The sequence below is a fragment of the Colias croceus genome, chromosome 6, assembly GCF_905220415.1.
Source record: "Colias croceus chromosome 6, ilColCroc2.1".
Taxonomy (NCBI): domain Eukaryota; kingdom Metazoa; phylum Arthropoda; class Insecta; order Lepidoptera; family Pieridae; genus Colias; species Colias croceus.
In genome coordinates this window covers 6,404,459-6,420,977 of record NC_059542.1, presented here as the reverse complement: position 1 = coordinate 6,420,977, position 16,519 = coordinate 6,404,459, and the positions used below count along the sequence as shown (strand labels likewise).

General features: G+C 30.1%; 2 protein-coding genes and 1 non-coding gene across 7 annotated transcripts; 2 read left to right on the top strand and 1 right to left on the bottom strand.

Moving 5' to 3' along the window:
- The first annotated feature begins 789 nt into the window (after nucleotides 1–789).
- Nucleotides 790–7,138, top strand: LOC123692295. Of its 5 annotated transcripts, none has more exons than XM_045637025.1 (4): nucleotides 790–942; nucleotides 2,674–2,816; nucleotides 3,028–3,476; nucleotides 6,882–7,138. In XM_045637025.1, the coding sequence occupies exons 2-4, from the start codon at nucleotides 2,787–2,789 to the stop codon at nucleotides 7,048–7,050; spliced, it is 648 nt and encodes a 215-aa protein (XP_045492981.1). In that variant the 5' UTR covers nucleotides 790–942; nucleotides 2,674–2,786; the 3' UTR covers nucleotides 7,051–7,138. The 5 variants fall into 5 exon arrangements, with proteins under 5 accessions (XP_045492981.1, XP_045492982.1, XP_045492979.1 ...); XM_045637026.1 differs by lacking the exon at nucleotides 790–942 and adding an exon at nucleotides 1,075–1,141; XM_045637023.1 differs by lacking the exon at nucleotides 790–942 and adding an exon at nucleotides 1,757–2,080.
- A 3,592-nt stretch (nucleotides 7,139–10,730) lies between these two features.
- On the top strand, nucleotides 10,731–14,090 carry LOC123692665 (larval cuticle protein LCP-30-like). Its single transcript, XM_045637436.1, has 3 exons — nucleotides 10,731–10,745; nucleotides 13,157–13,404; nucleotides 13,630–14,090. The coding sequence occupies exons 1-3, from the start codon at nucleotides 10,731–10,733 to the stop codon at nucleotides 13,985–13,987; spliced, it is 621 nt and encodes a 206-aa protein (XP_045493392.1). The 3' UTR covers nucleotides 13,988–14,090.
- A 1,600-nt stretch (nucleotides 14,091–15,690) lies between these two features.
- Nucleotides 15,691–15,831, bottom strand: LOC123692931. The gene has a single exon (XR_006751621.1). It is a non-coding gene; the product is annotated as a U4 spliceosomal RNA (small nuclear RNA).
- Nucleotides 15,832–16,519: the final 688 nt, after the last annotated feature.

The following is a 16,519-nucleotide window of genomic DNA, read 5'->3' as shown; positions in this document are numbered from 1 at the left end:
TTGTAACTTTGAAAATATATGTTTCTAGCAATTTTTTATTTATCTGTGTTATAAGACGTTACTTTTACCAAATTTAGAGGCTCTGTGTTCTTGAGTACCCTGTCGGTTTAGAGTCCCATGCGAATGTCGAAATTTTCGAAAATTTACAGCATTTACGTCTGTATCTTTTGATGCGTTGGCTTGTGAGTTTGACTTTTTTACAGCATCAAGGGACCGAAGACTTGAGTATTCGATATAAATTTCAGCTTGATACCAAAAACAAAAACATGACAGGATCAATATATTATGAAACCTTAGATCATTAAGTAATGAAATAGCATTTCAAATTCACGACAAATCTAATGAAAATATTTCAGTAGCCTATTTTTTGTCATTTTTGAAGCCTAATTTTTTTTGGTAATACATCCGTAGGAAACTTATAGCATCTAAGGTTACAACCAATCAGAGCCACGCTTGAGGCGTGGCACGAAAATTCGCGATGCACGTGAGTCTGACGTTGCAGCAAAATATAAATAATACTTTATATTTTAATATTTTGGTCGGAACCGGGAGAACCGGGTTTCAAGCTATTCAGACCCGGTTCTCAAGATCTTCAAAAAACCCGGGTTTACCCGGGTTTTTCGGAACCGGGTAAACCCGGGTGCATGCCCTAGACAGCACCAAGGCGTAACCGTACTAGATAATTTCAATTTTGTGAATGAATTGCTACAATGCCGCTTCGCGCCTATTGCTAAAGGCGATGTAACTGTTCGATGTAACTATTCTCCCACTATGCTTAGTGGGAGAATAGTTACATCGACGTTATTCCAAGTTTATTTGTAAGAAATTCTTATTATTTATTATTCTAATAATTCATTACATAAATAAGCAGTTTTTATTTGTACGGCTGTAAAGATGCAAGAGGCTGCAATAAACGAATTCTTCGTGAAATTCCTTAAAGAGGTCAATGACATTTTAGCGGATTTATTTTAACGTACCCTGTTTTATGTTTAGCGCAGAGATGTTTCAATAATTTTGTATATAAGGGATTGACTTTTCTCCGTAATATGTTTTACTCGCCACTTTGTTGATTAGACGCACAGTTAAAATGTCTTCATACTATAATTTTCTCAAATGAGCCTGAGCCTTATGAGATACATAAGTAAGTAATAAATTGCCTGGGTATTATTTATGTATTACATCTATTAGTAAATAGGACAAAAACTTTAAATTTTCAGTTTAGGCGTCAACTGTAGAAGTTAGTGTTAGTGTGTATTAATTGAATTTTAATAAAAATGGTTGATATGTAAATTCTTAAAGACTAGTCTTTACTTATATACTCATCAATCGTTTAAAACACGGTATTCTTCCGTAAGATGGCAAAACAGTAGCTTATAACATTGTGACGGGTATAAATTCATTAATCGATCTGTTTTGGTTATACTCATACTGAATACTTGTTATTTTTCAACTAATGGACATTATCAATATAATGTCCATTAGTTGAAAAATAACAAAATTCACGTATTTTGTGCTAACTCTACTTCTTTTTTAATATCGTATCGTGAGTAATAATGTATATTTTTTTTGTGCGAAAAAAATAATTATAGCAAGTTAATTAAGAAATGTAGAGCTCTCAAATATATTATTATTGCTGTTTTGATTTATTTGTTGAATGTATCCGAATCGTATAATTTATTAAGGTGTCGAATGATTAATTCGATAATAAACAGTGGAGTTTCATATGCTCTCAACGCTATTTAGCTTCTAGAAACATTTCTTAACTGTGTGCTATACCGAAGCGTTGTCTTCAGAGTGCTTGTCAAATTATACATTCCATAACAAGTATACTGTTGTCAGACTAGTTGGAGCAGATATAACAGAAGGATATAAATAAGCAAATTAAGTGAAATAGATAGTTGTACATGCATCCTCACGTCAATTTTGTTCCGGGCATTTTCATTAAGTATAACGCGTGTATAATGATCTGACATTTAAGTAGCTTTTTATTTCAGTTTTATTTTTTTGCTAAATGTCACAAATGTGATGCTAATGTTATGTTAAAAAATAGGTGATGTCCGGATTCACATCAATATTTCATGTAAGTGAATATTAAACGAAGATACCTTATAAGGATAAGAGTCTAGATAGTAAAATAGTTAATTGGTGACGGCTAACAGGATTTTCTATGTCACATAGTCCCGTTGAAGTGAATAATATTTATGTAAATGTTAACTGTGAGGCCGTCAGAATGCAAAGCCTAAGTGATCATATTATTGCATTTTACGATGGGTGATATTAATTTTATGCAAAGCGATGTGAAGTGAATCCACATGCATTCTATATGAGAATTACGATTCTCTTATAAGTCGGTCGTCTCGGAGCTACTTGTGTGCTGTAGGTATTTTGTGAATTGAATTTCTTTTTCATTGACTGTCATTAGAGTGCACAAGTGAGTGAACAGTACCGTAAGGCATGCGCTAAGAGGCATAATGTCATGATCTATGCTAATTCATTAACGTGACCTTGTCACACCTGATTTTAGGATTCTGATCCACTTTTGGTATGTCTCGAACAAAATTTATTATACATCTAAATGTTAATTAAGGCAATGAGGAATAAGATATGTTTTGACGAATATTGGCTGTTATCTCGCTAAAATACTGCTTACTTATGACACATTATCTGATCTAGTTTCAGATCCAAAACATAACCTGCGGAGTAAACAACTTGTACGGGTCGGGGTGCGAACAAACTATTAATAGCAAATAAAAAACCAACAATAACTATATAACCGTTAAATAATAATGTTTAAAATGAAGCTAGTCTGGAATTTCGTAAGTAATTAATGTTTTTTATGATGACAGTTTATAAGTACAATATGGTATAGGTAACTTTAATATTAATGTTTAGAAACAAAATATGTATGTGAAATGATTTAAAGTTTTAATTATATCTTTGACGTTGGCGAGTTACGCAATAGTGTTATATTCTTAAACTAATTTAAATTGGGTATTAAAATTGATAGTTACATGATTGATTTTCCAGGTATGTCTCGTATCATTATGGGCCGCAGTTCAAAGTTCACCGTTTGATGATGGAAAATATAAACCTAAAACTTACGACGAATACGACGATGGAAAATATTATAGACCCCCAACTGAAGGCAAATATGTCCCAGGTGATGAGGGAAAGTATACATATATCTACCAACAGGGTGTTTATCCTTTTGACGGAACATACAAACACTTGGAACGTGGAGATTCGAATGACTATATTGGTTTCCAAATATACGCACCCAGATTCCCTTACATACATAGGATAATTAAGGAACTAATAAGCAAATATGTTTCACCCGACATCCTTGTGTTCAGTGAAATAGAGCCCGCAAATGTGGAAATCTTTAATAAGGGAATATCTGATGCTGAAATTGCGATGAAATGCAATTTAATAGATCCAGCGACCAAAAACAGTACTGACGCAGAAGTTGTTACACAGTAAGTATTCATTCTTTGAAATATATTAACTCAATGGGCCCGGAACTCACGTGATGTCCGGGATTAATACTAATAATCAATGCCGTCACTCAGCTTTCGTTAACGAATTAAAAAATCGGTTCAGTAGTTACAGAGGTGACTTTTTATCAAGCTCATCGACAACCAACTCACTAACTTACAAACTTTAACCTTTACAATATTAATATACTAAAAATCACTAATACATTATATTGGTATTTCTAATCAAAAAATAAGTAAACCAGATCGGTTCCAATAAGAAGATCTTCAGCCTACTGAATAAATCACTTCATTAGCCCCCTATTGACCTTTCCATGTTCCGGTTTGAGGTCGCTGCTCAAGGTCTTATTGATAATTAATATTAAATAGTGCAGTTATTCTTATTTAGAATTAGGAATTCTGAGGACACATAGGCAATATATCATAACCTGTTCGAAATACCACGATTCAATCTAAAATATTACCGATGTATTTTTTATATTACAGTTAATAATGATCATTGAAGTCAATAAACTCTAATGTTTCTAAATTTATTGCAAAATTGATAAAAATATTACGGTCATTAATCAGTATTCGATTTATCATGCATCTTACTTGAAAAATTAATCAAAAATAGATACGTGCCTCAAACAGGTATAGACTCTAAAATAAATGTTTGAATCATTAAAGTATCAATATTGTTTAAAGAAATGTGTTGTTTTTTATGCTTCAATTGTGATGACACATTGTGCAATATTTATGTCAAGCTTTCATTTCTGTTAATTTTATTTTCATTTTTTCTGTTGTAATTATAAGCAAAGCGGTCTTATAAGTGCTGCTAGATAATCGGTGACGTTGGGAATGCTGAAAATATAATTTAGGAGTCGTATTCAAAATTATCATTAGTTTTTCGAACAATATAATTGTTATTTTTAGCCAACTTTACTGTAAATAAAAACTCAGAGATAACTTATATGTTCTTATCGTAACTCCATTGAATACTTACTGAAATTTTTACATTAGTTCTAGATAACCATTGTTAAGTTTTAAGAGCCGTTTTTGTTTTGTTTATATTTAATTGTCAAATACAATACAAATAATTCAATTGCATGAACAAGAGCAACATAATAAAAACAGAAAACAAAAATTTACGATTTACTCACCTATAAAGAAAAATACTTCGAATAAAAAGCTTACTCATTAGAAGACTATATCCGACTATGAAATTCGATACAAACAAATTTTTTAATTATGGAAAATATTGAAAAGCAATAAAAAATTATTAATAATCTTTAGTTTATGACACGTAGCCATAAAATTAGGTATACAAGTTTTTCATTAATGTGCAATAAAACACACTTAATTTTAAGACTATTTCCTTTTCCTTAATATCAATGATATCCATTTCATTTCTTAAATTGATAAGACATTTTAAAGCTATTGAATTAATCAAACTGAGTTATTATAATTACATTCGTCAAATATCATTAATCTGGACAAAATATTTGTAAAATAAAAATATAATTTACATTTATTAGCTTCAAATTCTTGTGTACGAATATTTTATCATCGTAAGTTAAATTATACAGATGAGATTTTAAAACCGACTTCCAAAAAAGACGCCGATGCACTATTCACAGCAAATTTTTAGTGTTTCGCATGAACATTGCTATTCGAATGTACCTTATTGCTTTGGGCCTAAGAATTAAAATTTGTAGGAATATTATTGCTAACATACTTTTTACAATATTTTTCATGGAATTCGTTTATTCTTATCTATTATTTAAGTTATTGACATCTTTAAAATTGTGTTCAAAATCAACGTTCATCGATATCTCTCCAATTGATGTGTGAAATAAACGAAGGAATTCATTCTTATTACTACTACGGAGTGTAAAAAATATATACGTAACATTTTTATTAATTTTGTTCTTGGAATTCATAAATAAAATTCAATGTTTAATGAAACGAATAACTTATTTTTCTAATGAATTTTCTGAGTGGTTTACTGTCGAGTAATTCTGATTTATTAAGATTAGTTTTTTCTTATTCAAAAGACATTAGATCAATACTAACATATATTATATTTTATGTGTTTTTAACTTCGCGACAGCAACCTTTTGAGATTCCTGTGTAGTATATTATTATACACTAGCTGTAGGCCGCGTACTCTGCGGTTTCACCCGCATTGCTCAGCTCCTGCTGGTCTTAGCGTGATGATATACAGTCTATAACCTTCCCCGATAAAATATATGTACTGTAGGTATTTTATAATAATAACAAAAATGACATTTATTTTTGATGCAGTGACGATGAATCTTTACAAATAAAAAATATAAACAAACATACACCCACGGCAAATATTTAAATAACACATTCAGCCATTTTAGTGTTAAATAGTAAGTTAGTTACAACCTTACGGATTAATATAGTGAAAATGTACAACATGTAATATAAAATGTTGCACATATAAAAGAGGCTCTAAGGTATCTCTATTCTGTGACGAAGCGAAGTTCCTAAGCTGATTTTGAGTTTTGACGAATTCAGCTGATATATGTGTCGCAGTCATTTGGTTGTATCTGCTATTTTATTGAATGAATAGCGCGTTTCTTCATTCTCTTAATTCAAAATTCTTCAGCAACGTTTTGACATATTCCGCAGCAATTTTATTACCTTCACGTGAGTCTGAAAAAAGTGAAGAACACAATTCTCACAGATTGAATTGGTTAAAAAAAATATTATTGTTTGACCTGTATTAGTAAAAAACACCGATAAATTTAAATTTAGTCAATATTGACCTTTTTAGTTAGTTAGTGCATGAGAATCCAATGTTAATCTTAAATATAAGCCACAGGCATTTTAGGTTTATTGAGTCATTCTTAATGATAACCGAGACAAAAAACAAACATATACGTTACATTAGTCGTATTTGGTGCCTCGCCTACAATAGCTAAGGACAATATACAAAACGCCCCAATATTTAAATGAACAGATAATAAATTAATTCCGCCTAATAAAGGAGTTAAACGCGTTCAAAGGCTCATAAGTCACAATGTCATAAGGTTTTAATGAAATAACTCATTGGACAGTAATGTAGTACTGTAATCATGCGTAGTTTTCTGCTATTCTAGATTTTATAAACGTTTCCGTGCAACTTAGAAGTAAATAATTTTCACTATTTTAAGGTATTTATGGTGGTAATTTTTTAATATTTCCTTTATACGTTCCTAAATATCAATAGCAAAATAACAATATAACTAGTCACTTTATTATAAAGATGGAATGGATTTTTAACAAAAAACAGATTAATAATAATAATAAACGATTGTTTTAATGTCTCTCTGTTCAAGACTTAAAAAGGTAAATAAATATAATAGAATTCTAACAATGTTCTTCGTACATTTTCAGGTATCCACCTATGATGATGTTAGAAGAAGGTGACAATCCAGGAGCACTGTACAGTTTCAAGGGCACAAAGCTACTTAGTTCAGTCGACAACAAACAGAACAAACAGAAGACAAAACTGAAGTTACAGTATGAAGTGTTCGTGAGAGTCATTGAAGAAACTGAGCTTTAATAGGTACTATGTACATTGTACAGTTCACTGGTGATATGTGTATGTGAATGATCTTAAATTATAGTAAAATATTTAAGTATTATTATAATATTTGTTTTATTAATATTGGTATGCTAATTCGGTTATAATATAAAAGTATGAAGGAATAGAACACAAGATTATAAAATATACTGGGAGATTTTTAACCTAGTTATTAATTATTTTAATTATGACGTGTTACGTATATATTGAATATCTTTAGCAAAATTCATGAAGGAAAATTAAACGATACAAATCGTTAAACTAATCTATAATATAAAAATGAATCGCAAAATGTGTTGGTAAGCGCATAACTCGAGAACGGCTGAACTGATTTCGATAATTCTTTTTTTATTATATTCCTTGAAGTACGAGGATGGTTCTTATGTAGAGAAAACGTAAATATGTACCACGGGCGAAGCCGGGGCGGACCGCTAGTCTATAATATAAAAATGAATCCCAAAATGTGTTGGTAAGCGCATAACTTGAGAACGGCTTAACCGATTTCGTTAATTCTTTTTTTATAATATTCCTTGAAGTTCCGAGGATGGTTCTTATGCTAGTTAAATAAAAGGAAATTTTATAGATGTGAAGTTATATTTTATAGGATAGCACTGCAATATATTTTGTAAAAAAATGTGTGAGAGCATTACTATGATTAAATGATATTTCTAGAAGATTTATTTGATAAGTTGGTTTAAATTTGAATGAGACAAGAAGTGTTGATTCGTATTGGCCTATTTATATTTGTATGATAAAGTAACGATGTCGACATATTATTGAAAAGTTGATATTAAATGCCTTTAAATACGTTTGATTATTTAATAAATATGGCCATTGGCCAATCACTTTAAATTTTAAAATGTTTTTACAGTCTCTCAACTTGTGAATTTTTATATGAGTATAGATCTGTGTGTTTAAATGGTTTTTTTTTTCAAGTGGTAAGAGAAAGTCTTTAAGTATCTGGATAATATATTGCAAAACTATTTTTAACACCTAGTCATGTTTTAGTTTTCATAAATTATATGCAAATAACATTTTAAGAGGATTCTCTGTCACAGTGAAAAGTTAAACATACAGTTATGGTTAAACAGTATCAGACCTTTTACCTTCATTCAATGTACTATTTACACTGAAAATAAATTATTGTCTACTAAACTGATTTTTCATTAATATAATATTCTTCAATGATAATATTGTTTCAATTTTATAGTCCTTACTAGTTAATACCATGTTTGATGTTATCAGATATAAATAATCGTTTATTTCTTCCATCGATCGTCGAGGCGCACAGATTCTAGGCATCGCCATATGGTGGACGTTCCATGTACCCGGACTAAGCGGTTCGGTTCCACATTCTTTATCCGAACCGCGAGGGACTGGAACATGCTTCCTGAGTCTGTGTTCCCCGACGAGTACAATATGGGGGTCTTCAAGCGTAGTCGAGTGAACAGGTACCTTCTAGGGAAGCGCGCTCCATCTTAGACCACATCTCAGCTTAACATCAGGCGAGATTGTGGTCAAGCGCTTCCCTATAACCAATAAAAAAAAAAATATTTCTAAACAACCACATGAATACACAAAACCTATTATAACATAAGTTTAAATATGGTTTAAAGTACTTTACTAGTCGAAATACTTATTTAAATTGAAACACGAAAATGAACACAAGAAAATAAATCGTGGTTCCAAATGTTGGAAGCATAACTTACACTATTACAGTTATACACTTATGACGTTACGTAAATTACATTTAAAAGCATCAAAAAATTTATTAATGGTGACAGATACTTGAAATAAATATATGCGGTTGAATTGAAAACCTACTCATTTTTTAAAGTTGGTTTTAAATAAAGAGGAAACGAAAAAAAAAATTAATTAATTAATTAAGAAGTTGCAATAAAATGGTAAATATCGTCTCGCGTCGTCGTTTCTGGACGAAATATACTCTCTCAATAATGAAACAAACTATAAAAACCGACCACTACACTGCAACATCTGACACTGGACACATCACAATGACACATATATTCAAAAAATCTAAATTATAAATACATCAATATAATATACCACTTTACTGTATTTAAATTTATGACATAGATAAGAAAACATTCTATTTGTATCTCTATAATAACCTTTAAGTGAAAAGATTTGACGAACAATAGCTGTGGCTACCAAATATGGAAAGTGAATAAGAATATTTATTAGATTGATAAATCTCCTATTTCAGATAATATATAATATAGATATAATATACATAAATGAAATTGTGTTCTGGTGATACAAATAAAAAGGTATCCAAAATTTATTAGATACTATATTTAATTATTTTGAATTGTTCCTATATAAGCTTTTAGACACTCTTATTAGTATAAATCCTTTTTTCATTTTCTTTTAAAATGTTTAAAGGCTTCTTAGTTCTACAATTTTAGGGTAAGGTCTTAACGGAACCCTCAGGGATCCAAAACTTGTCGAAAAATTTAACCCTAACTGGACTTAACATCTTCATATCTTTAAACGATTTCTTACTCTTTAAATATGCAAAACTACCGATCGCCGGAGCCAAATCTATAGGTACCTACATATAATAAATCTGTAGAAGGGTCAATTCTGTACATTGAAAATATTGAAAAAAATAAATAGCAGGGGGTGTTACTGGATCGATACCAAACCCAAATATGTGATTAAAAAAAATTTTGTCTGTCTGTCTGTCTGTATGTGAAGGCATCACGTGAAAACTAACGGTTCGATTTCGATGAAACTTGGTATAATTATACCTTATTATCCTGGGCATATAATAGGATACTTTTTATCCCGGAAAATACGTAGGAAAAAAATCTTTATTTTTCTTAATATTTCCGCGCGGACGGAGTCGCGAGCGGAAGCTAGTTATAAATATAATTATTTAAACAATGACTTGAAATCCATCTTATTTAATTCATTATTGCAAACACAAACGAAATAGAGACACATAAAGAACATATAAGAGGAAAGTATATACAAACGGTGGCCTTATCGCTAAGTAGCGATCGATCGATAATAATCCATGTTACACTAAGAATACTTATAATGCTTGTAATATAGTTTTAAATTCATATAAAATATAGTCTTAGTACTTAAGCGCTAGAGTTTATCGAAAATTAGGTTTTTACAATGGCATATTTATTTAGAAGTTAAGCTTATATATTAGTCCATATATTTAATACCACAAGTAAAATACGTGCTTAATAACAAAACTTTGTAGTATTATAGTTGAGTAAAATAAACCTAAAATTCTTCACTAAAGCAGAAAATTAGTTTACAGGATTCGTATAGAACAGTGAAACCAGAATACACTTTCGCATTGACTATAATGTGAATAGGTTAGAAAACAGAATAGAATATGAATGTCATGTATAATAAAAGGAAACTTATGTATTAAATATTATTTTTTACCCATTGATCGACATTTGGTTATGCAACACAACATCGATCTAAATAAGTACGACTCATCCAATGTCAACTTTACTAAAAAGAAGATGTAAATTACTTTTTCTACATATATGGAACATTTGATCTTCTAATAAATACTCCATTTTGACTCCTACGATTGTATAAAACCGAAACGATCGATCTATTTGCTACCATTGTTCTTTTGATCCTGGTCGCAAGTATCCAGCATCATGAAGTCTTTTGTGGTAAGTTAGCTGAATGAACATAAATTATTGAGAAATTTATTTTATTTTATTTTTTATTTCTTGAATAATAGAAAATAATCAGTCACTATACCCTGTATATGTTAGATTGATCTTTTTGAGTAAAGGTCTAGTGATGGGAAACAGAAAATACGCAGGAGTAAAAAAAAGAACATTTTAAAGTAAAACTGTTTTTTATTTTCGATATTTGTTACTGCCTGTTATTCCTGACCCATCCATTCGACCGATGTAAATAACTAGGTATATGCAAGCAGTACAATGTCTAGTATGTTCAGTGTTCCCATTTCAATTTTAATTGGAAGCAATAATTTATTTTTATTTTTCGGAAAAACTTGATTGAATCTTTATGGACTTTTGTGTTTTTTCATATTTTTACAACTATTAAAATCATTAAATTAAGAAAAGTATATGTTCGTGATTTCAAAGTTATAGTTCAGGATACATCGCCCATTTTTGCAAGTGACTACTATCAAGCTAATTTTCCGTTTGTAGCTTTATTTTGATGAGACGCCCAATAATTTCGTGTAAGAAAGTCTCGATTGTGGTAGCTAACAGAGATAACAAGGATAAAAAATTTTGATTTGATGGTTCTCAAATATTTAGTACTAACTGAATTTTTTTTTGTTCAATCTCAAGATAATTACCTAAATTATTCGAAAAAATATTTGTCCTACAAAATCTATGGTTTGTTCAAAGAGTCCCCCTTTCCAAAGTGTATCGATAACGAGGTCATCATAAATGATTACTAACAAGCTGATTTTTTTGTTTTCACTTAGTTAATGTTTATATAATTCAACAGACATATTGTCCTACCAATTGCGTAATAATTATTTGAGAACCATCAAATCAAAAAATTTTATAGCTACCACAATCGAGAGTTTCGTACACGAAATTATTCGGTGTCTCATCAAAATAAAGCACAAACGGAAAATCAGCTTGATAGTAGTCACTTGCAAAAATGGGCGATGTATCCTGAACTATTATGTCGATAAGAAATTCTGTCAAAAATATCAAGCTAACTTGTACAGGGTATAGTGACCCCCACAGATTGTGGTTCAAGACGCGGGTTCGAATCCTGCCTTCCAATTTATACTTTTAAAATTCCTCATCTATACTACTACTAATCTATACTAATATTATAAAGCTGAAGATTTTGTTTGTTTGAACGCGCTAATCTTAGAAACTACTGGTCTGATTTGAAAAATTCTTTCGGTGTTAGATAGCACATTCATAAGGCTATCATCATCACGCTAAGACCAACAGGAGTAATAGCTTGAATTTTTATTGGTAAAATTTAATAAAATAGGTTTTTTATTCGTATTGTAAGCTATAACAACAAAATATACAAAAAAGTTTGATTTTATTCTAACTTTTGCTCATTATTGCATAAGCGACATCTATTTTCAAATTATGGCAATTTTGTTTTCTAGTTCAAATAAAAATACATAGAGATATTTAACAATAATATATATTATATAATAATAATATATATTCTTAAATATTTTGAAACATAATATTGCTATTAAAAATCGTTTAGAGAAATAAATAAATTGGAACCCTCAGAATTGCAAGGCCAACTCGCACTGTATTGATTTTTCCATTTTCTTTACTTATAAATTTGTAATAACCAATTTAATTTGAACTTTAGATTACAAGGGCTCTTTCTTGCTAAGTTTAGGTATTAAGTTCTTAAAGATAATAAGATTAATTGAGAACTAGAAGAATACAGATAAGGAAAAATATTATATTGTTACAGAATTTTACAAATCCTCATAAACCCCGTATACCTTAATAAATCCAGTAAATAAAAACAAAACACTTTTTAATTTCTTTATTTGGAGCAGCTAGCGAAATATGATTTGCTTCTTCTTTGCTTTGCTGCTTACTTCAGTATCAGTCTATTATTGTTACTAGTTAATACATACTTGCACCTGGATTTTCTTTGAAGGCTTTATCTATAAATCAACACGTATGCAAAATTAAAATTATTGCATATACCTACATATAACATCTTTTTTTTTGATACTTAAAGTTATGACAGATCTTTTACATAGAAATCTATCATTCTATAATTAGAGTTAACTATTAGGTGAGCAAATATAAAAGTAACCACAATAGAGAAATATTTCAGGACAATTTTCACACACGCCACGATCTGATCCCATACTAAGCTTTTACTTGTGTTATGGAAACCAGATGGTTAATACATTATAATTTTAAATATAATTATAATTTATAATTTTAAATGAATTCTTATATAGATACAGAGCAAACATCTATGTTCATCACATGAATATTTGTCCCAGGTGGGAATCGAACCTACGACCTCTGGCTTGAAATGCAGAGCCACTACCAATCAAGCCAACCAAATAATAATGTTTGAATGTTTGCAGGCAATTATTTTTACAGCTGTTCTAAGCGGCACATTCGCGGTCAACTACGACGACGGTAAATACCATCCCGAATACTACCAGACAGGGAGCAAATATGTACATACGGATGATGGCCAGTACCACGGAAAATATAATAATAACTTGAAGGGGATCAATATTCAAAACCGAGCCAGCCAGAAACCAACCAACCAGCTTTATAACAAATTTATAAGTCTGAACCAGGAATTGGTGGCGCCTTTTGCTTATAGGTGAGCAATAAAATTCAAATATTTAAATTTACACTTATTTATTCCATTTATATTCACGCTATTATACTATGCTACATATTATATAATTATTATGTGTCGCCTTTAATGGAGAATTAGCAAAGAAATAGACGTAAATATTTATTTATATTTCCCATAAGGCGTATCATTTGAAAGTAATATGAGTATTGAGTATGCATAATCAGATGAAGTTCTTTTTCATTCTAGAACCTCCCCAACTCCAGTTTATGCCACTACTCAGGCACCCGTAGTTCCCGTAACACGCTTCGTTGTGCCTTTTGAGCCTTACGTCAAATATGCACCTTCTTATGCTAACGGTAAATACCTCGGTGCAGTAAATTCCAGGATCCTTAACCAGCAGAGAGATGATTTCGAAAATGGATATCGTTACAATTACCAAACAGAGAATGGTATATCTGTTGACGAGGTCGCTAGATTCGATTCAAATGGAGTACCCAAAGTAAATGGCTTCTATGAATACGTAGGCGACAATGGACTAACATACCGAGTTGATTATACCGCTGACGAAAACGGATTCCACCCCTCAGGCAGACATTTGCCTTAGGATAATTTATTTATTCTAAATAAAAACAAGACGAAAATGCTATATGTACCTTTGAAAAGAGTATTAATATATCTCAATGTATTTAATAAAATATAAATTGTTACTCAGCTAGTTTTATTTCAATTTTCCATCATTAAATAGCCAATTAAAATAACGATTATCATAACATTATTAATTATTAGTGTTTTATAAAAGTTATAAAAACTATATTTTTTAAATTACTTAAGTCACGCTGAGTTTTACACACACACCTTTTAAATTTATGCACCGTACAATAGTTGTACATATAAGTAAAATGAAAGAATTAGCATTCAAATGGCAAATTTATAATTGTAAATAACGCGAATATAAGGTGTGAATTAATTGGACGATATTACATAAAATAATATTATGTTTATTTGTCTTGTTTATAAATACCTTGCTTTCATAGTTTAAGGTGGAATTTACGAGCGATAAAACTATGAGGAATAAATTATATTATATCACATCTTGTTTTTTTGAATATGTTACAAACATACATATATGGGTCTCCATCAGGTAGATCATCATATATTTTTTTTGTATTAGTTACTTTTGTCATCAAATTTGCATGTACCTAAATTAAATTCATGAGACTTTTGTTGGTATATTATTGTTGATATTTAATAAATTATTACTTATCTCGTACTTCCACCCGTAGATTCACTCGGGTCGAACTTTAAAATTTGACTCTGTAATGCTAGAAAATTAAAGACCAATCCAATTTACAATAATCAATTTATTTCATTTAAAAACATATTCTTAACCTGAAAGCTAAGTACATTCATGCAGACAGTACATAAATTTGTTGTTCTGTTCTAGTTTTCAACGCGCTAGATAACTAACTTGAGCAAACGCGCTATATAGAAGTACGTATTATGAATGTAATGTAGAAAACTGAAGAAAAATGTAGAAATAAACTTTAACGTACTATTTTGAAATCTAAAGTATAGTACCTAAGCTTATTTTGTTATTTACATAATATTATGCGTGCTATGAGTTACGCTAACTCAGGCAGGGTAGCTTAATAAATCAATCGTTACCTTCGTGAAGACCTGGTTTATTCTTTCTCCATGTTATGCATGCAAATGTTTATTACATAATCAAGCTAACCTCATTAATAACCAGAATTCCTGAATCACAAAGCTTCCCTATACTTTCATTTACCTATACTTTCATTTAAAACATTTAAATATGCGCCATATTTTTTAAATAAAAAGTCAATCCTATGCTATGATTACTTATAATTAACAAATATTCCCGAATCCATTAATCAGTTAACGCTATAGAGAAAGAACAAAAAAACATTATGAATGTTTAAATCAATGTCTATATTTGTTGTTTACAACAAAGTCTAATGCTCTTGCAACATATTGCCGACGGTTATTGACTTTTTTTAAAGATACTGGCAAATGGTTAAAGGAGGATCGCTATTTTCAACTGTTGTTGTTTATTTGCTCTTTAACCCTAAACATTAAGATGGCTTTTAGAGGAGTTCAATTATTTAAACTCACATTGTTCCATTTCCCTTCGTCTCTCGGACCTCCTTCTCCTATGCACCTCTTTTCACCCTATCAGTTTCACTCAAACCACGTAACTATGGAATATTCTTCCTGAAACCATTCAAGACCCACTTAAACACCGCTTAGTGACGAGCGAAGAACTTGTACCAATCTGTTCCAGTACATATTTAGTTTAGTGTTGTATATGTTTTTTCTCTGTATTGATGGTAATAAAGACATGCAAGTATTGGTTAAATTTTCAACTGGCAATAATCGCACCTGGGATTAACCTCATTGGTTACGATATTGCCTGTGTGAAAAGTTTTATTCATAGCGTGACAAAGGTGCATAAATCAAATTAAAATAATATCATTATGCATATTAAAGATGCTGGGTTTATGTACAGCGGCCAGTTCATGACCGACTGACAATACCTAAATCTCACAAAATTTATCTAATTAGATATTTTATAAGATAATTTATACATAAGAAATTATGTGGAAATTATCAATTTTTTCAAACAAACGAGTCAGTGTTAATAATAATAATATGTTACAGATTAAATTCATTCTTTATTTATTTTTTAAAAGAACATACACCGTATATTAAAACGTTTAAATTATCACATGAAATCACGAATTGAAACGGATGCAGAATGATGATAGCTAATTATAATATTTGATGAATCATATATTAGTTCGTTTTCTTAAACGAAAGAAATACTTATCTTTATAGTCAAATGTATGGTATAGATTTACATGACGAAATATTTAAGTTACATTGCATTTTAAAAACATGAAAATGAAAACAGAATATATCATATATGCCTTATATGAACAAAAATTTACGATATCTGATATATATGTATATCCAAACAAACATAATATTATAAAAATGAAATCGTGAAAATTCTGTAATGTATAAAAAATAAAAACAACAAAAAGCATACCTAATTATTAGTAATCCAATTATTTAAAGTACAATAAATAAATATAAAATTAAATTAACTTTA